Consider the following 23,504-nt stretch of genomic DNA (forward strand, 5'->3'; position numbering starts at 1 on the left):
CAGGAAGAGGCTGCCCTGGGTCTGGCAGTGACCCCGCAGGAGCCCCACAAGCTGTGCCACCTACACGTACCAGTGGGGCTGGGCGCTGGGAACTTGCTTTGCTTGTTCCCTGTTACCAGCACCCGTGTCAAAGCAGGGCACTCACTCTGGTCCTTGATGCTTGGCTGGGGGACGTCCACCATCCCATGTGTCATCGCGGCAGCTTTCTGCCCAGGCGCTTGCTGCTCACTGCCCTGCTCCAGGGTTGTCTGGAAACGTGGCTGGAGGGGAGGGACCTCCGTGGGCACAGCGGGTGCTCTGAGTGCACCAGTTCCTTCCGCCAGGCAGCTGCTCGGCAGAGCTCTGCTTCCCAGCCTGAGTGACGCCACTACAGCCAGGGCTTTCGCTGCACCACCTGGAGAGCGAGGGGCTGCACCCGCTGCTGCCTGACTGCTGAGCTGTACGTACCGAGAAGCCTCAGGTGAGGGATGCCCTAGAATCGTGCTGGGGACGTGCTGTCCTTGGGCTGTGCCCCACAGGGGACAGCCATGGCTAGCTCAGCCCTGGGAGCCATCCTTGCTGTGCTGGCCTCACTCATCATCACTGCCAATGTGCTGGTGGCCATCGCTCTCCTTCGCCTCATCCAGAAGAGCAGCTCCAAGGGGCTCTATTTTGTCCTTAATCTCGCTGTTGCGGATGCCATGGTTGGCTTCACGGTCATGGGTCTGGTCATGGATGAGTTTTCCCAGCCCTTTTATCCTCCCCAGATCTTCTGTGTTTTGAGAATGGCTTTTGTGACCTCCTCTTCTGCTGCCTCTATCCTATCCCTGATTATGGTTGCCTGTGACCGGCACCTGGCGATCAGGAAGCCTTTCCACTATTTCCAGCTGGTGACAGGCTTGCGGGTTGGGGTGCGCTTGGTGGGGCTCTGGCTGGTCGCTGCCATCATCGGCTTCCTCCCAGTCCTCAGTCCGAGCTTTCAAAAGATCTCCACCCATGAGAAGTGCTCCTTCTTCGGGGTCTTCCACCCTGCCTACATGCTCACCGTCTTCTGCGTCGGCTTCTTCCCAGCGCTCTTTCTCTTCATTTATCTCTACTGTGACATGCTGAAAATTGCCTCTGTGCATGTGCAGCATATCCAGAAAGTGGAGCACGCAGGGCTGGCGGGGGGCTGCCCCCCATCCCGCACCACCAGCGACATGAAGGCCATGCGCACTGTCGCCATGCTCATCGGGTGCTTCACGCTGTCCTGGCTGCCATTTTTCATCGCCAGCATCGTGCAAACTGTCTGTCTTGAGTGCTTGCCCTACAGAGTCATTGAGAACTACCTCTGGCTTCTGGGACTGTGCAACTCCCTCCTGAACCCCCTGCTCTACTCCTACTGGCAGAAGGATGTGCGGCTGCAGCTCTCCCAGCTGGCTGCAGATGTGAAGAGGAGAGTCCTCCTCCACCTGGGGAACAGCCGCCATTTCTCTGGTAGAGGCACCAAGTCTCTCCCCACTGTGTCCTGTCTGCGGCTCCAGGACTGACACGGTAAGGAGCGGCTGTCACCAGCTTTCCAGCTCATCTCCTGCATCTTGACCAGGAACCTGGGCCCCGCCAGCTGTGGAGGAGATCACAGATGGGGTGGGACCAATCTGGATGCTAATTCCCAGACATCAGCATGGCCAAATTCCAGCCTGCCCACAGAGCCACATCTCGGCCTGCTTTGCACCAGCCCCAGGCACCCCAAATTGCAGGTGCATGGCACACATTAGATTTTGCCTGGAGAGCCTCAGCAAGAGCAGTCTTGTGTTTCCAGGGACCAAGCCCTCAGCATTCGCTCCGCAGGCTAAGATCCTTCACCCATTGCTGCCCAGCTTCCCCTGCCCAGACCTGGGATCCACCTGCCCTCCCCTCTGCCTGCAGCGCCAGCTCTCTGGGCAGCGAGCCCCAGGCACTCGGGGCAGGGCTGCTCACACAGTGGTGGCTCTGTCGCCTTTGGCTCTTGGCCCAGGCAGCAGAGGCTGGGAGGTGTGCGTTTGTCCTAAATCTGTCCTGGACCGCAAGCACTCCCAGTCGCTGCCCTTCCTAAACCGAACTTGTGATCCTACAGCTGCAGCCTGGGCAGTCCCCCAAACTTGTCCCCTGCTGCAATCAAACCTGCAGCCAGAGAGGTGGCAGGGTCAGCCCCGCTCCGGGCTGTGCCCACCCGAGGAAGAGGTGAGGGGTATGGGTCTGGGCTCCCGGCTGTGGCACTGGGGACACAGAGAGGGCTCCCACTGTTCCTCAGCAGCAGCTGTTATCTGCAGGGGAGCTAGCATGGCGAGCAAGGAGCAGCCCCAGGCGATGCATGCCTGGCAGAGGTGCAGGGAAGCATGGGCTGTGCCGTTGCTGTTTGGCTTGGGCTGTAAAGTGAGTTAATGAGTAACTGGCTGAACACTGAGCTGTGGCAAGGGAGTGGGAGCAACGGCTGCCTTGGAGCCAGGGAAAACCCCATACAGGCAGGCTACTTCATCCCACCAGGGCTGTAGGGCTGGATTTGGGACTGCAAGTGTCCCTGTATGCTGACTCATCCCATGGGAGCACTGCTGCATGCCCTGCCACACTGCAGTGGTGGCCAGACTGCTGACCCTGCCAGAGCCTATGATGATATTTAATTGCTTCTTATAAAATCATGTCCATTAAACCATTTCTTAGCTAAGAATGTACCCTGATCTGAAAATGAGGGTGCTATGCATAAAATAGCAGTTGTTTCCACCTCTGTTGTTTGCTCTACCCATTGACATGAAGGCTCAAGGCCATATCCAGAACCTGCCTTGGTCCTGCGGCCTTCCCCATCCTAGAGTAAGAGGCAAAAATAGAAGTGCCTTTAAAGAAACCCAGACCACCAGGCCTTCTGTGGCATTCACCTCTGCCTGGGAAAGGCCTGAGACCAAATATCAGACAGCAGATGCTGTTCCTAGCTGTACAACATGGCATGAGCCTGAGAGAAGGCCTCTGTAGAGCAGTCCTGGCTCTGTGGGTGGACTGATGCCTCGTAGGTGGATCTAGTAGGTGGATCCAGTCTGATTCAGTTCTGGGGATTAACACATCATCTGTCTGTACGACGTGTTTGAAGCCTGAGCTCCACCGGCTGTTGCTTTGCAAAGCTGACCCATCCTCGCTGAGCCTCCAGTAATGCCGAAGCCATCCTCTGCCTCCCTCCAACGTGCTTCCTGCAGCGAGCATCATGGGTGGATACCCAGTGTGAACGGAGACACTTTGCACGTGGGCCTGTGTTGCTGACTGCTGCCTCTGCTGTTTTGCTGCCCACAGCCCTGCAGCGGGGCCAGCCATCGGCAGTGTTTGGCCTGGGCACAGAACCAGATGAGACTGCAGATCTGGAACAGCATGAGCAACCGGAGCAGGAGCCCTGGCTGTGCAGGACTGTTGTGATCACAGTGTCCCCATTCACAGCAGGGATCGTGGCTCAGGCAGCCTCCTTTGTGCCACAGAGATGCAGGGCTGTGGCTCGGATGGGAGAGGAGATGCTTTTGCCAAGCTCTTGTGCAGGTAGAGGACACAGTGCAGCTGGAGACTGAGCACCTCCCTGCAGTGGAGGATGCCTTGCTGAGCATCTGCACTCTGGCGCTGACCTGCGTCTTCTCTCTCTCTAAGCCTTGTGCCGGAGGGGTTGCTCACAGGCTGGAGTAGCTGGGGCTCTATTCCTGGCAGACACCTCCAGATCCTGCTGGGACAGCACGGACTGGCAGCCGTTCCTCGTGAGGCCGTGCCTGCTTTCATCTCTTGTCCCGGAGAGCATCTGCCCCCCCGCTCCACCGCTGCTGCCCCAGCCATGCCGTGACCCTGCGGGCACCCAGTGCTGCCCATTGCCCAGCTGCTCTGGGGAGGCTGCCAGAGCATGGCGCGGCTCGACAAGGGTGGGTGCACCTGAGGCCGTGGGGTGAGGAGGGATGGATAAATCCTGCCCCAAGGGAAAAAAAAAAAAAAAAAAAGAGGGAAAGGCGAAGAGAGCTTCCCCTGCTTGGTGACCTTCAGCTGAATAAACCGCGTTTCTGCCAGCCTGCTCTCTGTTCCTAGTAACCGGGGGAGGTCGGGGCTGCTTCTCTGGGGTGGGCGGCCAGCGCCCGGCTCTGCCTGCGGCCGGTGAAGCCGGGGAGCAGCAGCACCGCTGCCAGACCCCTCACCGGTCCGCACCAGCCCCTCTGCTTCGGGGCTCGGGGCTCTTCATCCCGCCGCTCACTCCTCGTCCGCCCGGCGACGCGGGGGTGCAGAGCCGTGCCCGGGGCGAGGGGCAGGCGGGCCCCAGCTCGCCGGGAGACGACGACGGCGGGGGCCGGTGGTGTCCCGGGAGCGCTGGGGGCTGCGGGGGTGGGAAAAACGGGGATGCGGGGGAGCGACCCGAGGCCGGGGGACGGCCGGTACCCGCCGCCCTGACACACCGGAGCCCTTCGCCTCAGCGGCGGCAGAGACCGCCACCGTCCCGGCGTGCTGTGCGCGCAGCGCCCCGCCCCCTCAGCGTAGCGGCAGCCAATAGGCGGCCGCGGCGGGGCGAGCGGGGTGGGCGGCCGCGGCGCGGCGGGGCCGGGCCGGGCCGGGCGGTGAGGGGAGGTGAGTGAGCGCGGAGCGCGTTCCGGGCCTCGCTGGGTCCGGGCGGGATGGTCCGGTCCCGTCCCGGGAGAGCTCTCGGTGGGAGCGAGCAGGGCCCGGCTCGGCCTGCTCGCTGCGCCCGCGGCCGGGGCTGGCCGCCGGGTGAGGCCGTGGGTCTTGACGGGTTGGGCCTTGGAGTGCTTCAGCGGGCCGGCGCGGCGGTGGCGGGGCCGGCGTGCCGCTCCGTGCGTGCGGGTCTCTCCTGCCAGGTTCCCCCCCCCGCCCCCGTTTGTGAGGAGGAGGGTCGGCCGCGGGTCCCGGCCTCCGCCTGGGGCTTCCTCCTGCCGCCTGTGGGGCCGCAGCGTCGTCCGGATCGCCGGCCGGCCGGCCGCGGGCCTCGCTGGGCCGAACCAGGTTTCCCTGGTGGCCGCGCAGGGGCTGGGGGGGCCCCGGTGTCCAGAGACGGCGGTTGAGGAGTTGGCCTCCTGCTCGGTCGGGTCGTCGTAGCGCATCTAAGAGCGACCGTATGGGAATCTTCAGAACATCAGGAGAGCTGGTGCTGGTGGTGACATCGCGAGTGCTGCGGTGGCCGTTTGGGTGGCGGGGAAGCTGTTCTGTGAGGTCTGTGCTGGGTGGGAAGTCTCCAGACTGCCTTTTGGGTTCAACGGTAATTAAAATGTCACAAGGTAGCACAAGAGGGAGGGAGAAATGACTTGCGCTTAAGGAAATTATTGAACTGCCTGACTGTTATGCAGGCTGCTTCTGATGCTCCAGGAGTGGTTGGTTTGCAAAGGGGGGGTGTGCGTGTGTGAAGGTGGCAGCAGCTTCTCACCTGCTGGGTGTAACTGGTTGGGTGTCACTCTCGTGTTCTCTATCTTCTGAACGCTGGGCGGGCTCAGCCGTGCCCAGCTGTGTAACTCAGCTTGCTCTGGATCCGTTCTGCTGCAGCCAGACTGTATGTAGGAAGCACTGTGAGGTTCGGACATGCTCATACCAGTAACCACAGCTACCAGTAGGCTGTAACTCTCCCACAGCCGCACTCCATAAAGATCCTTCGGCTATGATTCATACGCATGTTCATGCACACATTTATTTGGTTCCTTAAGCACAATACTTAAGCTTCTTTATGTGTTTCTTGCTGTTGTAATTATTTTGCTCATATTTTGGTCGTGTGTGTGTTAACAACAGTGTATATTCAGATCATGCTGCATAGAAATGCTTTTGTTCTTTAGTGCCACACACACTTAACATGTTACACAAACATGTTAGTCCTTGGATAGGTTACTCGTTAGTCCACACGCTTTCTAGCTCCCCTGTACTTCACTTGCACAGCTACAATAATTAGACACCATATCTTTCCGGCCTGCAGAACATCGCAGCAGAGCCGTGAGACGATGGATAAAATGCTAAGGCAACCTTGGGTAGGAGTTTGTCCAGCAAACTTGCATTCCTACTCCAGCCTTTCACATGTCTCCTGCTCTGGAAGCTGACGGGTTGGTTTTTTTGTTCCTTAATGTTTTGTTTGAGGGATTTTGTAAGATCTAATTAAAAAGACCTCTGCGTTAAGTTGTTGAAAGCTCTGTCTGAGCTACTGTAAGGTCAGGTTTCTTAATTTAAGGTCATGTTTTTGGTATGGGTGACTTGAGCTCTTAGAAGGGGTGAAGTTCAATCGCCTCCAAGTAATTTCAAAGATAAGGTGTTGCTAGAGAGGCATTCTGTGCACCTTCCAAAGATGGTGTGAGATTTCTTCCCTAATCCCCAACTTTTCTGCTGGCATTCTTCCAGTGCCAACGTGTCCATCCCAGAGCGCTGCCTTCCCACGGCATCCAGCTGCTCTGCTCTTGGCCAAGATGAAGCTGTTCAGGTCCATGTGCTGGTGCTGCCCCTCTGTGAGTCTCGCATCTGGGGAGCAGCACTCGTCCCTCGGTCCAGTTTTTTGCAGTAGGATGTTCCGATGATACCAATTGCTGGCTCTGCCAGAGTTTTCTTTGGGACTTCCCTCATTTTTTTCCTCTTTTTTTCTTCTTCCTTTTTTTTTTTTCCCCAGTAGGTCTGTGCAGTTAGCCTGATAGGTTTCTTCTCCTAGCCTTTCAAAAACACATTTCTGAAAATGTAAGCTTTTCAGCATTTGTTACAAAGCAGCAGGTATTGCTCTCTGGGCGTGCTGTGAGTGAGGTTGGCAGGATGGGGAGGGATGTGACTGATGAGCTGCCTGGGGTCAGGCATGTCCCCTCTGAGCCTGGAGCCGCCTGCTCTGCACCCCAGGCGATGGAGGATGAGCTGCTCGCTCCCTGTAAATCCCAGTGTTAGTGCAAAACGATTTCTAGACGTTGTGTCGAGAGGAAAGGTGATTTGACAGAGCCATGCCGGGATCCTAAGAACTCTGTGGAATATTTAGTAATTTGGCGTGGTGGCTGGAGTGGTTGGTAAGGACTGCTGAGGATTGCCCATAAGCAACAAGGGTGGAGTGTCTGGGTCTGTGCCAGTGTACACACGTATGTGCATGCACACACTGGTAAGGAATTTTTTTCCTTTGTTTGTTTTGGGTTACAACAGTAAGCAAATGGCATAGCTCATATGTGACTTGATCAAGTCTCTGTGTTTTTGCTGCTGTGGATATGTATTTGTGAAAACATGCCATTCTCTTGAAAACACTGTAGATAGCCTTTTGGTATTACTGAATGCTGTGTTTTCGGTCAAATTACAAAGGGACTCATTGTATCTGTTTTTCTTTCTTTATTTATTTTTTTTGACAGTGCCCTGCTAGAGTAATTAGCTTGTCTGAAGTTAATATTTCTTTTGAGTACAAGCTTCCAGAATCAAGGAAAGTGAGCAGTGTGTCTCTTACCATCAAGGATTACCAGGACTTAATCTTTCTGTGCAAAGGCCAGTAATCTCAGGCATGCAAACAGGGTTTATTTAACTGCACGCCAGCGCTTAAAAGCATTGATGTATGAAATCCCTTGCAAATTCAGATGTACTTGCTGCTAATCACTTGTCCACCTGCTCGTCCACCTCCGTCCCCTGCATCCCAGAATCCGCCTATCGGCGTCAGTCACTGGAGACTGATGGTGACACATGCAGCTGCTGTTTGCCAGCTCCAGTCCCAGCCTGTGCTTTCAATGCCTGGGTTGTCGCTGCCTGCCCGTGGGGGAGTGCGGTAGTAGTTTTACTGTCATTAGGACCCAACTTGCCTTTTGAGCTCGGAGGCTTGCGTGGAGCTGCGCTGAGCGTGGGAGCTCAACCCTGGACTCTCTTTTAAACAAATAAACAAGCTGGGATCAGCAGGAGAACTGGCTGAAATACTGAAATATGATCAGCACCTTGCCATGTTTCTCGTGCAGTACGCGGGTAAAGTATGTGTTTTGTGTGCTTTTCTTGAAAGTGCGCTTCTCTGATAATGTCTCATTAGTGTTGTTAGCATATAGGATTATGTGGAATTGACAGAAGTTAACTATCAAAAGTCTGCTGGTCTCATCAGCGTGCCTAGCCAGCTTCTGATCAAACTGATGATTATAAAGCTCTAACCATGACACTTAAGCTGGGAGTACAGTAGAAAAGAGTGCACAAGCCCAACAGTAGTTTTTGAACCTGGGAACTAGTCTTGGAAAGCAAATGGTTGATATCAAAATGTAACTTTAAAGTCTTGGTGTATTCTCTCCTTTCCCTTCCTTGCTGTTTTCTTTTCTCTGTGTTTTCTAATTGATTACCGCAGATGCTATGTACTTCAGTTTCTTCTAAAGTGCATTCCTTTAGAGCTTAAGACACGTACTATGTAATCAGATGGCAGATTGTATCCTGAAATCCAGTTTATATCTAAATTGCATTTCTAAACATGCAAAAAAGAAAAGGGACCCCTGTTCAGGCTGAGCAATACTTATTTCATATATCTGCCAATGTTGGCAAAAGGTAAATCCATATTTATAGTAAAGCCTGTGTCAGCCCATTTCTTAAGTTCCTCTTGATGCTGGCTGAGAAAAGTTTGATGAGTGGGCATAAACTACATGGGCTTTTTAAGTGTATCATTAAAATGCTTTTAGGTATGTGAAAGTCTCAGAGTACCCCTTACGAGGTTTTTTTGTCTTTGAGTTACAGGGCAGAGATTTGTGTACCTGCTTCTTATTAACTAGTTGGACGTCAAGAAAACTGTTTGAGTATCTGACCGGCAGCAGTGCGAGGTTGCTGTCAAACTGTGTAGTTCCCTTGTCTGGCTCCGGGTGAGCTCGTTTGCGTGCCTCTAAAGTGGTGCTAGGCTTGTGGTCGGAGCTCCTGTTGTCATTTGATTGCACATTAGTAAACCCAGCAGGGAAGATTTTGCAAAAATCTTGAAATGGAAGCCCTGTTGAGGTGCTGTGTTCCTATACAGTCATAGGAGCCTTGCACAATGAACTGCACAAACCCGCGTTTTGGGGAGAAGTGCTGTCAGCACGTTCAACTCTCGGTAATAGGAATGATCTGTAAAACAGTGCTTTTCAGTTCACGTTGTTGACCATTTCTAATTTTCTTTTTTTTTTTTTTTTTTTTTTTCTGGTCATTAAGGCAAATGGCCAAGCTCTGTTAGCAGGAACTAGTGGTTGGAAAATGAAGTCCTGTCCAGGGTCTGGCATGGGACCCGGTGAGAGTAGATACTTCCCTTGATTTATGCCTGGAACATTGAGATCTTTCCTGTCTCTATCCAGGCCCTTTCTAAACGTGTGCTGTGAAAGCTACAGCCATATATAGCATCAGCACAGACCCGAATCAATACCTACCCAAAGGGATAGGCGGGGCTGTGCATTGCGAATGCTATTTGGGACAGCAGGAAACTGCTGCGTCTTCTCCCATGAGACACAACTCAGCATCTATTTCCAGCAGTGAAGACCACCTACAGCAACCTGCTGCTGCTGTGTGAGAGGACTTGCTGATAGTAATTTTTGCTCATCTTTAAACATATTCACTTTTTTTCCCCAATCCATTTTTCTTGTGAGGAATCTTCTAGTCCAAGTTGATTTTTTTAAATTATTTCTTATTTTTTAATTTTTAGTCACTGCACTATGGCAGATCCTGATATCTTCCTTGTAAAAATTCACTTGTCTGAAAATCCCTGGAGGTATTATACTGCCTGTGCTTGGAGGTAAAGGGCACGCTAATGCCTGTGCCACGTATGGCTCTTTAGAAATGCTGATACTGGTTTGACACTCACTGAAAACCCTAAGTTTTCTCCTTCTCCCCCACTTACCTTTTGCATAGCACTTCATTGCAAATGCAGAAATTTGCTCATTTTTGCCTTTTCTGGCTACCTTGCTACAGAGCCTCAGTAAAACTGAGTAAAACCCTGAGGCTTGCTCCTGTGCTGTTGGTCCCTTCCTTCCTGAGCAGGCCTACTCAAAATAGCCAAGGATGCTTCATTAAGGTTGTCGCAAAGGAAAAGTGCTTGGGCTTGTGCCTCACAGTCGTACTGTCTGATTCTGTCAGATTTTACCCTGCTCTGTGTCCAGGAGAGAAGTTCTTCTGCAGCTTCAGCTTTCTTCTGTGCATGTTCTTTGTATTTGGTGGGATGCGGTTGGAGCTCAAGCTGAACAGCAGTTCGCTGAAACAGTAGGAGAGAATCAGTTTTGAAGGTGGCTGTTGTCCATGGCATTTACCAATTGTAGGGTGGAAAATCTGACATAATGAGGGCTTTCCTACTCTAAAGTACATTGGAAGTCTTATGTCTGGCTTGGTTTAATTCTTGGAGCAAACTCCATGCTGCAAGAGACCAGCAAGCAAGTTGCCTGCTTTTTTTGCTGCTTCCATTGCCCACTTTTCAATACTCCCCTTTTCTTTCATGGGTCATTTACTTTTTCTCCATCCTGGGGAAGTGAGAACAAAGCTTTCCCAAGATGTTTTGCTTCTCCATCTTGAATGTGCCATAACGTGCCTGTGTATGATACCTTGCCCTGTCTTGGGGGGCCCTGGAGACCTGCAGGCAAGGACAAGGCTGCCTGCTCCAAGTTGCATGGGTGCTTCTACCCAGAGCCTTCCAGCTGGTGGCTGCCAAGTACCTTGTTATTGGCTGTAGGCAGGCTCTTGGGACAAGCAGCTGTGCACAGGGACGTTTACTGCTCACCATAACCACCCTTGCAGAGGTCCGGACCTGTGTTATTAAGTAAATGATAGTTTGTATAGATGAAGGTGACTCAGCGACCATCAGCAGTAGCTCCTGGCTTTCTCTGCTCACAGAGCCTGGAGCAAAACAGGGCAAAGTGCCTGTGGAAGTAGGTCTTGGGATCCTGGAAGTCCTTGTTGGAGGAGCTACCAGGATCTCTTGTGTGAGTGGGACTAAGAGTAACTGCATTCTTTCTAGTGCTGTTTCTAGACAACACTACCCAGAAAATGCATTCATTTTTGCTTATGGCTTGTGAAAGAGCTGCTCAGTTTCCAGCCTGTGCCTGCAAAGAAAAACATGTTGCAGTTCGTGATCTCATCAACTTCCATTTTTTGTAACTTCTGAATATTTCTGGAATTTGTGGAATTCTAGTCTGAGGCTGTATAAGGACAGTAGCGGGCTTCTCTTCCAGAGCACTTCCATGTGCTCTGCATGCTGTAATGAAGTTGTAAATGCAGAGGGTTAGCTTTAAAACCAAAGAAGCCCTATTTCTACCTTTTGAAGAGGTTTAGGCACTATTGAGGAGCGTATCAAATGAGAAGAGTAGCTCTAAACCAGTTCTTGTGTTGAGAAGTAGTTGGCTTGGAAGAAAAAAGCTGTAAATTGGAATGGAAGTTTCACAGCAAGGGTGCAAACTTTCGTCCTTTCCTCATGCAGTAATGGTAATGTTTTTATACACGAAGCTTGATTTGAAGCAATTGCATTTTAGCTCTTTAAATCTTGCATCCCAATGCAGGGAATCACAGGAAGGAATCCTTGCTGCCTCAGCACTGCCTCAAAGTGCATCATTGGCCTGTGAGGTATCAGTTGGAAAAAAGGCTATAGGAAAGTCAATTGCTTATTCTGGAAATGTGAGAGCAATATAGTGGTTTTTGGTTTCGTTCATACTCTTGTCCCCTCATTGTGTTGGTGTGGCTGTTTTAGGATTGCTCTGTAAGACACAACTGTTGTTACATGGCTTGAGATTGAAAACAAACCCAAATCCTCCAGTGGGAACAAAATGAGGGTTTTAACTCTGACCTCTTTGCTGATCTTGGTGTAGCCTCTCAAATAGGATGACCAAAGCCCTGTCTTGATGAGACAGTGAACCTGGATCTGGATTCCTGGTACTGGTGCCTTAATCACACCCTGTGTGGTCACCTTTGAGGATTAATCTGACACCATGAATTTGTACCAGCACAAGAAATGTTGCTGCATTTACGTCTAGGGATCGTGTGTTGCATCTGTTAGAGAGCATATCTGATTACATTTAATGGAGAGCCCATAAATAATAAATTTTTTGGAAGTAGGATATCCATAAAGTGGCTGGAGCAAGCCCACAGTCCGTTCTCCCAGAAGTGTCTCTGGTTGTCTTTATGATGCTTTTGCTGGGTTTTGCCCACATCTCTCACAGGTAGTGAATGCATGTTGGTAGTTAGAAATGTATTTGCTGAAGTAATGCTGAGCTGAATGCATCCTTGTCCTTTAGGTAGTCATTGATCTCAGACTGGACTTCACCTGACTTCCCCCAAAAGACACTCCACTGAAATTTAACTTGTATTACTGTCACCCTAGGTAGTTCTGATAACGAGAGTCCCCCACGTTGGGGAGGAATGACCCCATGCACCAGTACATGCTGGGGACAAACTGCTGGAAAGCAGCTTTGTGGAAAAGGTCTTGAGTGTTCTGGTTGACATCGAGTTGAACATGAACCAAACAATGTAACCTTGTGGCAAAGGAGGTCAGCAGCATCCTGGGCTGCATTAAGTGGAGCATTGGCAGCAGGTTGAGGGATCCTTCCCTTCAACGCTGGTGGGGTCACACCTAAGTGCTGTGTCAAGTTCTGGGCTCCCCAGTAAAAGAGAGTTGTGGACGTTCTGGAGTAAGCCCAATGAAGGGTAATTAATGTGGTGAAGGGATTGGAGTATCTGTTAGCGAGGAGAGTCTGAACGAACTGGGATTGTTTAACTGGGAGAAGAGAAGGCTTGGGGTGGGGGCAGAGGGAGTCTTATCTCTTAAAGATGAGGTCAGAGTCTTCTCAGTGGTGCCCAGTGAAATGTCAAAAGGCACACATCAAAATACAGGAAAATTAAACTAAATGTGAGAAATCTTTGCTTGCTGTGAGGGTGGTCAAGCACTGGAATGGGTTGCCATCACTGCCTCTCTCCACTCCTTTTTGCGTGTGCAGGTGAGCTTTTATCACATAACCTAACAGTTTTAACTCTGCAATAGGCCTTTTCTTGTTGACAGGGAAGATTGGCTTTGAATTAAGTGACTTCAGATTAAAAACCTGTGGGAATGCTTTGATATATACAGGTCTCAATGAAGATCTAGCTCTTGTTTCACTGCAGCCTTTTCTGCTGTGACTCTTCCTTTAAAAACGTCAACTTTGTGGGTGAGCACCTAGTGATTCCTGGCCTGCTGCTCAGCCCAGGACGTTGGCAGGTAACATGAGGTGAACTAAAGTCTCCATGTTCCTTGTCGGGTCGCCACTCATATCCACCTCATCCTCTTATATGTGATGAACTTCATCCTGCTGGTCTTTGGGCAGCACAGCAGCTCCTGTCTGCATTTGGTGTGCTTCTAGAGGTTGGTGCCAGCAGTGCAAACTCATCCCTGTGCTGCAGAGCAGATTTTACAGGTTCTTAGGGCAGCAGTGAAACTTAAGGTGAGTATCAGCCAAGAAGGGCGAGGTTGAGGGGCTGATTTGAGATTTCCTTACTCCAGCTCTTCTTAATGACATATAATGCCTGGAAGAAACTGTGCTGCAGGCTTAGCCTGCTGCTGCTAATCACCCTACTTTGGGAACGACCCTGGGAGCTTCGGGACAATGTCTGTCCGGTCACAAAGTCAGCAGTCACGTTCCTGTGCCTGTTCAAGAGTGTTTTGCTAGCAGTTGCACCAGCGTCCCCTTCACCTTTGCTCCTTGCCAGCTGTTTCAACAAGCTGTCATGAACAGGTTGACCTTTTGGTGCAGGAGATAACTGGGAGGAGAATTCCCCAGGAATGCTTTTAATGACTTGTTGTGGTTTAACCCCAGCCAGCAACTAAGCACCATGCAGCCGCTCACTCACTTCCCCCCTCGCCTCAGTGGGATGGTGGAGAGAATTGGGGGGGGGGGGGGGGGGGGGAGTAAAACTCGTGGGTTGAGATAAAGACAGTTTAATAGGACAGAAAGGAAGAAAATAATAATAATAGAATTGGAATATACAAAACAAGTGATGCACAATGCTCATCACTTGCTGACCAATGCCCAGTTAGTTCCTGAACAGCGATCCACCCTCTCCCCAGCCAACTCCTCCCAGTTTATATACTGGGCATGACATCACATGGTATGGAATACCCCTTTGGCCAGTTTGGGCCAGCTGCCCTGGCTGTGTCCCCACTCAAACTCTTGTGCCCCTCCAGCCTTCTTGCTGGCTGGGCATGGGAAACTGAAAAATCCTTGACTTAGTATAAACACTACTCAGCAACAACTGAAAACATCAGTGTGTTATCAACATTCTTCTCATACTGAATCCAAAACATAACACTATACCAGATGCTAGAAAGAAAATTAACTCTATCCCAGCCAAAACCAGGACAATGACTGATCTGCCCTCCTGGACTTTCCACAGGGCTTGATGAATACCAGGAACATACCTTTCTTTTCTTTTTTAATTACTCTTGAGGTGGCTGCCTTTGAGGCAGTGTTTAGTGCCAGCACTTGAGGTCTGGATGTTTTTGGGTAGAAATTATTTAAGACAAGAAGAGAAATGCTTGCTAATTACTGTTCAGTTCTCATCACCATGGTCTCTTCTCCTCTTATAGGTCTTCTTTTGTTAATCTGCATGCTGAAAGCAGGAGAGACATTGCTGGCTCACAGCTGGTCTGTAGCAAGTTGCCTGCTGGTTTGCACCTATGCAGTGCTTCATTCACAATGGTGAGGCAGTGGATAGTCAGGGTCATGGGACCTGATGCTGAAGACTTAAGAGCATTTTTAGGTCTGTTTCTGCTCCTTCCTATATATGTCAGGTTAGGGTTGGAGCCTTCTGTGAGCAATTTAGATATACTAATCCTAGCAGAACATTATCCATTTCCCAGGAGCTGCATTAATTTCTGCCTGGGGTGTGAGGGGAATTGGGTCATGGGAGTTCTCCAGGGCTGGTGTGGGTGCATGGGGTGCATTGGGCAGCTGGGAGCAGGGTTGCCTCCCTTCTGGTCTGGCATGAGCTGTTCACTTGGTTCAGGCACTTTTTTACATCTTGACTCATGACCTAACTGGCAGGGGTGCTGGCTGTATAGCTGTGAGAACTTCCTTTGCTTCCTGTAGACCCCAGTGTTTGTCCTGTAGCTAAGGAATCTGTTGTTTTTTTCTAAAATATGTTAATAAAAATTTTTTTGCAAAGAACACAAGTAGTTTTTCACTCCTTGTTAGCTCACCTCTGCTGGAGATGGCTGCATCCCTCCCCAGCACAGTCATCAGAGCAGATGCAGCATCGGAATGCTGCTTCTATACCACAGAGCATAATCAAGCATCCTAGCTCAAACTGATGATGGAAATAATTGGAGTAAGTAGCTGCCTTTGCTCTTCAGTGGGTTAGAAAGTAATTGCCCAAGTGGTGTGCATTAACATTCAGGTGTTGGTTGATGCTGAGTGTATGGCATGTCGTCTTCAGCCAGGGCAGGGCACCTGTCCATTTCAGGCCTGGAGGCACAGGTGTCCCGCTGGATCGCTGCTTGTCCGCATCCTTCCCTATGCCCAAGCATGGGAAAACATGCTTTCAAGTTTAATGTTGCCTTTTCCATCAGCTGGATAATAATAGAGGTAAACCTTACAATTGCTCCTTTTCTGTTGTCCCTGTTTCTTTGCTGCACACAGCCTCTCCCTATTTTTAACCTGCTGCATTCGAGATTTGTTTTCCTGAGGCCTCATGACCTCAGTGATATTTTGACTTCGGGGTATTTAAGAAGCAGCATTGTAGGCATCTTGCATAGTCGGGCGTGACTATTGTTGTTGCCAGCCAAATAGTACTTATTTTTTTGGCTGCTTCTTACATTCTCACCTTTCAGTAGCTAAGAGATGAGCCCCTTCAAGCTCTCTGTATCCACTCTCTTGTCTATTTACAGCTGTACACAGCAACCGTGTTTATTAACAAGTTCTTGGAAGTGGAATCCTCTAGAATAGAAATCATGACACTGCAGTGTGTCTAGAGAAAGATTTGGTACAAATGCCTTAGCCTGTCAGTGCATTGAGATGGCATAATTGTAATCTTTGGTAGTTCTGTAGTTCTCCTGATTCCCCCACCCTCCAGGAACATAGGCATATGTTATCAGAAATGTAGCTATTTTTATCACTTGATATGGGTCCACAAAAAGGATTTGTTTGGTTGGTTTTGCATTGACTGTTCAGAGTGAGTTTGCTGCGACAAAGATAAATCAAACTGGATGTTTTAATGTCCCTTTAGTCTTGCATCCTTGCAAGTGCTGAATATAACAGAAGGTGGAATAATGAACTCAGTACTCAATTAAGGGCAGTATACCTCTCTAAAACTTGCTGTGGTTAATTGCATACTTGAAGCTTTATGTTTGAAGCCTCTGGTAATTTGGAATTGTTTACAAAGTACTTTTTTCTTGTTACCTGTAGTTTTCAGAAACAGACCATTTTACAGAGCCAGGAATGGTGGGGACTGCGTTCTGCTGGCACATAAATGCGATTGATTGACCATCACCTGCAATTTGTCCGCTACGGATCTGTGGAGGGTGATCATCTAAAAGACGGTTTCGCACAGAGTTACTCTGAAATGTCTGTAATACCTTGAATTAGGAAATATACTGGAAGCTGCAAAACAGTTTTTCTTCAGTCGTCTTTGATTCAAACCTGCATAATTAGCTTTTCTTACTTTATATAGTGGTTGATTGTTTAAGGAGCTGTTTGCCTTTTTACTCTGTTTCATGGTATCCCCTAGAGACCTCCCATCTTGCCCAGTTTTGTCAATTGTCCATTAAAGCCTTTTGACCCCCATGTGACTGAATGGGAGATGACCTGACACTGTTATGGTTGCTTCCCTCTGCTCCTTCAACTCAGGTGCAGTGGACAGGTTTTGCCTTTTTTTTGTTGAGCCATACGGTTGGGTTTCTGTAATACCAGTTTTATTTTATTTCTCCTTAGAAATCCTCTCTTGTGGTCTTAGAAAAAGCTCCAAACAGTATTTCCTCAAATGTGTCTTTTTTAAAAACCCAAACTGTCCATTCCTTTAAAGCTGGCTCATTCAAATGCCTCTTGTGTCAAAAAACCTTATTCCTTTCCCCACTTCCACTGTATCAACTACTACATCAGCAAGCTCTGTTCCTCTGCAATTTTTTTTTTCCTCCATATGTGAGGTTTTTTCCTATAAATCTTTTTACTTTCATTACAGGGCAACTAGGCTCATCTAGGGAGATCCTGTAACCATTTAAAGATCTAGTTGGCTGTAGTAGGATGATGCTGAAAAACAACATTGGGCTTCAAAGCTTTTATAGACGCCCGAGACTGTACTCATGATGCTCACAGGAAAGAATATGGGAGCAGAGACCAAAATCCAGGTTTACTGCTCCCTGTAGTAGCTGTTCTGGTTCCCTTCTGAGCTTCTGCCCTGGTGCCATGCCTTGACAGGAGTGGGTATTTGGCCCACATTAATTAGCCTTGCCTCTTAGGAAGTAGAAGGTGGGGCTACAGACACCTTCTTAGGGATGTTGAAGAGGCCACTGAAGATAGTTGCAATTTGGTCAGCCAGGTGGGGCAACATTGGAAATTACACTCCAAAGAAGCTATTTCAGGAGAAGAAACCATCTGATGACTACAGTCATCCAGGTTGTAGGAGTCTGGCAGGACTGTATGCTGTCAGCATTACAACTGGATGTTCTTCCTTGTGCTTGGTCCTTCACTTTATGGGTTTTCTGAAACTTCCTTTTTTTGACATGTCCATTAGGCAATTTCTTTCCTCCCTGCAACTTTTTTCTGACTGACAGCCTAACTAGTTATAGGAGTCTTTTGTACTAAACCTTTTGTACCAAGACAGCGAGATGTTACAGCGCATCTGTCTGCCTTCTCTTGATTTGCTTCTGAAGGTTGTGACCTATCAAAACACAAATATTAGCAATGAGGCTTCAGAGGCTTGCGGGCTGATGCTGGATCCTGGCAGTGGGGATCAGGGAGCCCTGAGATGTGCAGCCTTTGCGTGGTGCAGTGGATGCTCTTCAAATGCAGCCAGCTCCAACACCGCTGCTCACCTCTCCTGGCTGTGTGAGCACGAGTATCCAGGCTTCAGCTACCTGTTGCTTAAGTGTTTGGACATTTAGGGGGCAGAGAAAAAGCCATCACACCATCCAGCATTTACCACCGGCAGCTTTTGTTCTGCTTCGTCATAATTCTCCTTACTTGTACTTCTTAACTGTTGCTTTTTCTTTACTTGCATGTAAACACGCGCTTGGCTATTTCTTGTGAAACTTGGACTCAACACTGAAGTAACTTGTCCTGTGTGTAGGGATAGGAATGTTTGTGAATGAGGAAAAACTCAAAACTTCCAGGAAACACAAAAAAACTTCATCCGAGTGATCAGCTAAGCAATTTTTGAGTAATATTCAGACTATTGGTTACTTGATATTTCAGATTGTGCTTTATAGTTAGTGAATTTTTAAAAAGTTGCACTATTTTTGAAACCTAATTCTGGTCTTCATGGGTCTGTATGGGCCTTGGTGTCTCCATCAGGATCCTTCCTGGAAAACCTGAGTTATGTTGGTGTTCTCCAAGATCTTGGAGCTCATAAGGTGGATGATGGCTGTTAAAATGGACAGCTGTGTCTAAAACCAACATACAATGTGCTTATCAGCAAAAGGGTGTCTCGGTGGTAGATATCATCTTAACTGTTCTGGTTTTATATCTTTAGATATACTTAATTTATATGGGTCAATCTAAGCTTGTTCTTGAGTAAACCTAACTTGGTGGTAGATCTGCTCTATTAATAACAAACTCTGAGCAACAGGACTCGAGGCACTCTGTCTTTGAGTGCTGTGGTTCTTAAAAGGAGTGTGTGGAGGCACTGCTAGCATCTCCTGTGGCACTTGTCAGCCTGCACCCAGCACACAGAGTGGAAGGTAATGGTGTGGCTGAGGACTGATGGAGTGGGAATCAGGGATAAGTGGGTGCCTGCAAAGGAAAACCTGTTCCTGTGCTGCAGGGTAGGGGAGAGGGAACTTGAGCCCTGAGGCTGAAGAAGTTTGTCTGGACCCTGATAGTGGAACCATCACTTGGCTGAGGAGGAGTTTGGCCCAGTTGGCTGGGTCTGTGAACTCCCCTCTTCGGGGATACGTGTTGTGGAGCACCCTTCCTCAGCTACGAAGCGGGACAACTGCTTGCCAGACTCCTTGAATAAAAATTGCAATAGCGCCTTATGTTTTTGAAGCTCATCTAAGATGGGCCTTGTTTTTTGCTAGTAAATAACTGCAGGTGAATTCACAACTGGTGACAAATTGGGTAAAACTTAAGTAATTATTAAAAATGTATTCCTGGATTAGAAGAAATAGAAAAAAATTCTGGCCTCTGAGTTTCCAAACATGAAAGACTGTACAACACAGGGGAGAGGCACCCCTGGTTTACAGTATCAAATGGTTTGATTTGTGTGGGTGTTGGGATTAATGTTTGTGCGTAATGTTTTAAAGTGGTATCAGCGTAACATTAAGATCAGGTGTAGCTGGGGACAGTAAACAGGAGGCATAGTTCCTCCAGGAACCTGAAGGGCTGCTTGTACCTGGTACTGGGCATTTCTCTTAGTACTGTGATCCTGAAGCATCGCAAACCAATTTAAAGAAAATGTCTGAGTGTATTCTTCTTTTTTAGGCTTAAACCATCTGTCCTTTGATCCTGCCAGCAACAACAAATCTCTGCAGTTCGGCAGCACTGCTGGCCCACAGGTATCGGAAAGCCCAGCCGAGAATGGAAGCGATCCAGGCAAGAAGAGGAAGAGAGCAAATGTTACTGCAGGTGAGCCGAGTAGCAGCTTGGTGGCTGGCGATAGAGAAGACATCCACTTAAGTGTATATTGAAAACAGCTGCTATACTAAGATATTAATGCAGAAGGTGGACAGATGGAAATGAAGTTGTGGTCTGGTACTGCTTGCAGCCAGACCACTGTTCGTGGTTCCATGCCTGCATGGCCTTGGGCGAGTGCTCGTTGCTGTTTCTGTGCAAAGCAAAAGCAATTTTTGTATTACTGGTTGGTTTGGGTTTTTTTTTTATAAGCATTGTGTAATCTCTATATCTGTCCCAATAGATTTATCCTTTTTTTCGAACTGGACAATATCTCAATATTCAAATCATGACCATAATAAAAAGTGTAATAAGGCAGATCAGCCTGAATGACTGGAGACATTAATGTTTAAGATAATTTAATAAAAGCAAATTATTAAACGGACCATAATAGCTTATGATGTTATAACATCAGATCTAGGAGTCTTACTGAAGCTGGTATCTAAGAAATTTTCCTTGTATTTCTCACAGAGTGGTTGGGAAAAAAAGAGAATAATGTATTTGCAGATTATATTGTGGTTGAAAACTGCAATCCCACCAGTGTGACGGGGGAAATGTGGCATCTGCTTGTGCCATGAAGATGAGGTGTTACATACATCATGTAAATAGTGTCTGTGGGACTTAGTTGTGTAACGTTTCTGTAGAGAGATGCTAGGTGCAGGAGGGGAAGGACTAGGCTGGACTGGAGGCAGAGGTGCCATTTTGCAGCAGAAGGCCATCTCGCTGTGGGAAGGTGATGTGCAAAGCATACAGTTGCAGAAAGAGAAGTTGAAATGTAATTGTGTAGAGAGAAAGTCCAACTTTTGTTTCCCTGAAGAGAAAAATCCTTTAAAGGAAATTTGAGGAAAAATCTGGAACTTTACAGGTAATAGTCCAGCACTGTTCAGGGATGGTTTTGAGATGCTGATAGTGAGAGCACAGGAGAGTTCCACTGGGAGTGTGGAGCTTAGCCTCTTGACCGAGGGCTTATCCTGTCCTTCTAATGCGTCTCCTTCTCCCTCCCTCTCCTTCTTCTTCTCATTTGTGTTGGAGCAAACTCTCTCCTTTATAATCCCTTGAGAAAATGCTCTTTTTTGCAGCTGCTCTCTATTTTTCTCTCTAGATTATCTCTGATAAGCCCTTTTTGGTTACAAATGTCTGCTGTGTTCACCCTTCTACATCCTCATTTCTTGATTCAACTAATCAACTACGGTGAATTTCCCTAAGATATCTGCTTGCAGCCAAAGCAGGACTCCTTTTCCTTTTCTGAGATCCTGTTGTCTCTGTGATGCAGTCAGCAAGGAGATAGCGCTCTCATCTCTATAGAGATTTTGTCCAACTGTGGAACAAGACGTAACTGTGACTTCAGTTTTGCAATGTGTAATGTAATGAGCTACAAAGTTGTGATCTCCCTGTTCTGTACCAAGAGCTATTGAACGTCAGGGGTCGCTTAGAGGCATGACAGCCTGAGTGTTTCTTTTTGGGTAATTAGAGATTTGTACAAGTATGAAAGGAATAAATGTTAGTGTTCTTATGCTGAGGTAAAATGGATGTTCTTGTGCATGTTTTTCCCACTTAAAAAGCAGTGGGTGAGCATGTTGTCATAATAAAATGCAAGTTAGTGTGATCAGTTGAGTTTGCAATAGTGTTACTGCCTCTAATTGGTGATCAAATACTGTAATTAAGTACCTATTTCCTTCACTCACAGGCTGTGATGTACTGTAGAGCCTGCCTGTCCTGTTGCCATCTAACTATATTGCAACACATTGCTACAAACCTAGAATAGTCAGTCTTATTCCAAAACCCATGCTTGAAATTGTTTCATCATTGACAGCTAGAGCGCTGAATTTTCCTTTTTTGGGGGTGGAGTGTGTTGTTCTATTGATGCTACTTTAATTAATATTCAACTTGACTAAGTCTGCTGACTATTGAACATCAGGTCTGAGTTATTTCAAAGGATGTCCTGTTTTCCACCAATCAATAATATCTGCTAGATAAGGAAGAAATAGAGGCGTGCAGGTGGTATTTTGTACATATGTTAACTCCACTGTAGGCATTTGGCTAGTGCTTAGAGCTTGGCTAATGTAAAAAGTGAAATGGGTGATTTGTTTGTACTGCAAAGGGTGGTGGGACTGGCAGTGACAGAAAGGAAAGACGAGGCCAAGGCTAGGTGTTCAACCTTGGCAGTGCTTCGTTTAAGTTGAGCGTAGGAGATGAGGATTTTGGAGATGGCCCAAGTGATACATGGGTTGGGTGGTTACCAGAAGATGGGTGGCCATTGCAGAGGGAGACTTCTCACCAGGGGCATAGAGGTGGCATTTCAGGGAGGTGAACTGATCTCTTGTCCCCTCTCTGAAGCCAAGAAGGGAGTGGTTGAATGGGGTGGGAAATGGAAATTCTGAATCATTAAATCACAGGGTGAGATAAATGGTCAATAAATTTCCTCCTGCTGGTGTGTTCTGGAGAGCTTTGGGCGTCTGTGCACTGGGTTGTATAAGATGGGGGAATATCAACTCTGCTGAGTTTCAGGTTAGAGCTGGGAAGTTTTTCATATAGCTTCTGTCAGTAACACTGTTGATATTCTCCCCTCCCCAGTTGTTGAAGCCAGATTTTTTTCAAACAAGCATTCATTTTATGAAAGCTTCATCAGGGAGATGGCATGTGAGACTAATCTGACTGCAGATGGCCAGGTTTGGTGTTCCTGCTCTGATTTGGGCAATTATCTCAAGCTCTACCTTTTCTTCCCAGCAGAGAAATGCCCTGGGCACTGGTTTGGTTGGTTTTTGTTTGTTTGTTTGGGTTTTTTATTATTATTTATTTTTCCCCCTGTGCAGAGTTAACCTTGGGCTAAGCATTTTTTTTTTTTTTTTCCTTTTTGAAATCAGATATTTTTGCATTTGGGCACCTCTAGTTAAAACCTGTGCAAACAAAAAGAACAAGCATATATCTTAGTGGTACATGAAAGTAAGCAGCTAAAGGCATGGTTGACCCAGCTAAATCGCAGAAGAAGATTTGAATGCTTAATTAAGCCATATGTTGGTATAATGTTAATGGTTCTACCTGGATTACCAGATAACTTTGCTAGACCTTGAGTAAGTAACACTGGTACTGCTGCTGTCAGCAGCATGACATTGTTCTTTGCTTCATTTCCCCTTTTAGCATGGAAGAGAAATGTCTTCAGATGGCAGTGGAAGTACTCTCTGCTGGAACAGACTGGCCATCTCTGTTATATTCAGTGCAATTATGACAACTTATACCTGCTGAATGTTTGTCCTTTGTTCATAAGTCTCTTGGGAGGAATCAAAGTGTAGCCCTTACCTTTAATCAGTGTTCCTTTAAGGCCCCTTGGAGCTATTGATTGTAGCGGATAAACCATAATTTAGATGCTCTTGGAAGGCAGTGTTTTCATAGACCTTGCTTCTATAAAATGTCTGCTCGAGAGGGACAGCACTGTTGGTTTGTTTGGGGTTTTTTTGTTGTTGTTTTTTTTTTTTCCATTTGGCTCTTTCCTATGTGTTAGGTTCAAATCTGTTTTTGGATGCTGACACTGCAGAGCCTTGCTGGGCAGCGTATGCCCTGCAGAAAAGTTAAGATATGCACTAAGCTGTTAATCACTTTTTTTCATCTCAGCAGATGGTGGCAGAAAACTAAGCCTCGACTCCATTCCGATGGGCTTGCCAATGTCAGACCCAACTGCCTGGGCCACTGCAATGAACAATCTAGGGATGGCTCCCATGGGGATGACAGGACAGCCCCTCCTGCCTGGTACGTGAGCTTATCCAGACTGTGCCCACCTTTGCTTTCAAACATGTCTTTGGGAAG

At 48.0% G+C, this 23,504-nt stretch overlaps 2 protein-coding genes across 5 annotated transcripts in view; both read left to right on the forward strand.

The window, feature by feature from the left end:
- Window positions 1-477: 477 nt before the first annotated feature.
- Window positions 478-1,553, forward strand: GPR119 (G protein-coupled receptor 119). Its single transcript, XM_049828275.1, has one exon. It carries the CDS (start codon window positions 528-530, stop codon window positions 1,506-1,508), a length of 981 nt encoding a protein of 326 aa, XP_049684232.1. The 5' UTR covers window positions 478-527; the 3' UTR covers window positions 1,509-1,553.
- Window positions 1,554-4,536: 2,983 nt separating this feature from the next.
- Window positions 4,537-23,504, forward strand: part of ENOX2 (ecto-NOX disulfide-thiol exchanger 2) — a 57,624-nt gene continuing 38,656 nt past the window's right edge. For 2 of the 4 annotated variants that reach the window (XR_007509535.1, XM_049828260.1), the window contains exons 1-2: window positions 19,515-19,658; window positions 23,313-23,447. Coding sequence is in view for 3 of the 4 variants with exons in the window: in XM_049828260.1 (XP_049684217.1) it covers window positions 23,351-23,447 (97 nt within the window). In the remaining variant the exon portion in view is untranslated. Of the gene's footprint in view, window positions 4,573-5,061; window positions 5,173-19,514; window positions 19,659-23,312; window positions 23,448-23,504 lie in introns of those variants that run through there. The other 2 variants (XM_049828262.1, XM_049828261.1) reach the window with 2 other exon arrangements.

Source organism: Accipiter gentilis, chromosome 24, assembly GCF_929443795.1.
Source record: "Accipiter gentilis chromosome 24, bAccGen1.1, whole genome shotgun sequence".
Lineage (NCBI taxonomy): Eukaryota > Metazoa > Chordata > Aves > Accipitriformes > Accipitridae > Astur > Astur gentilis.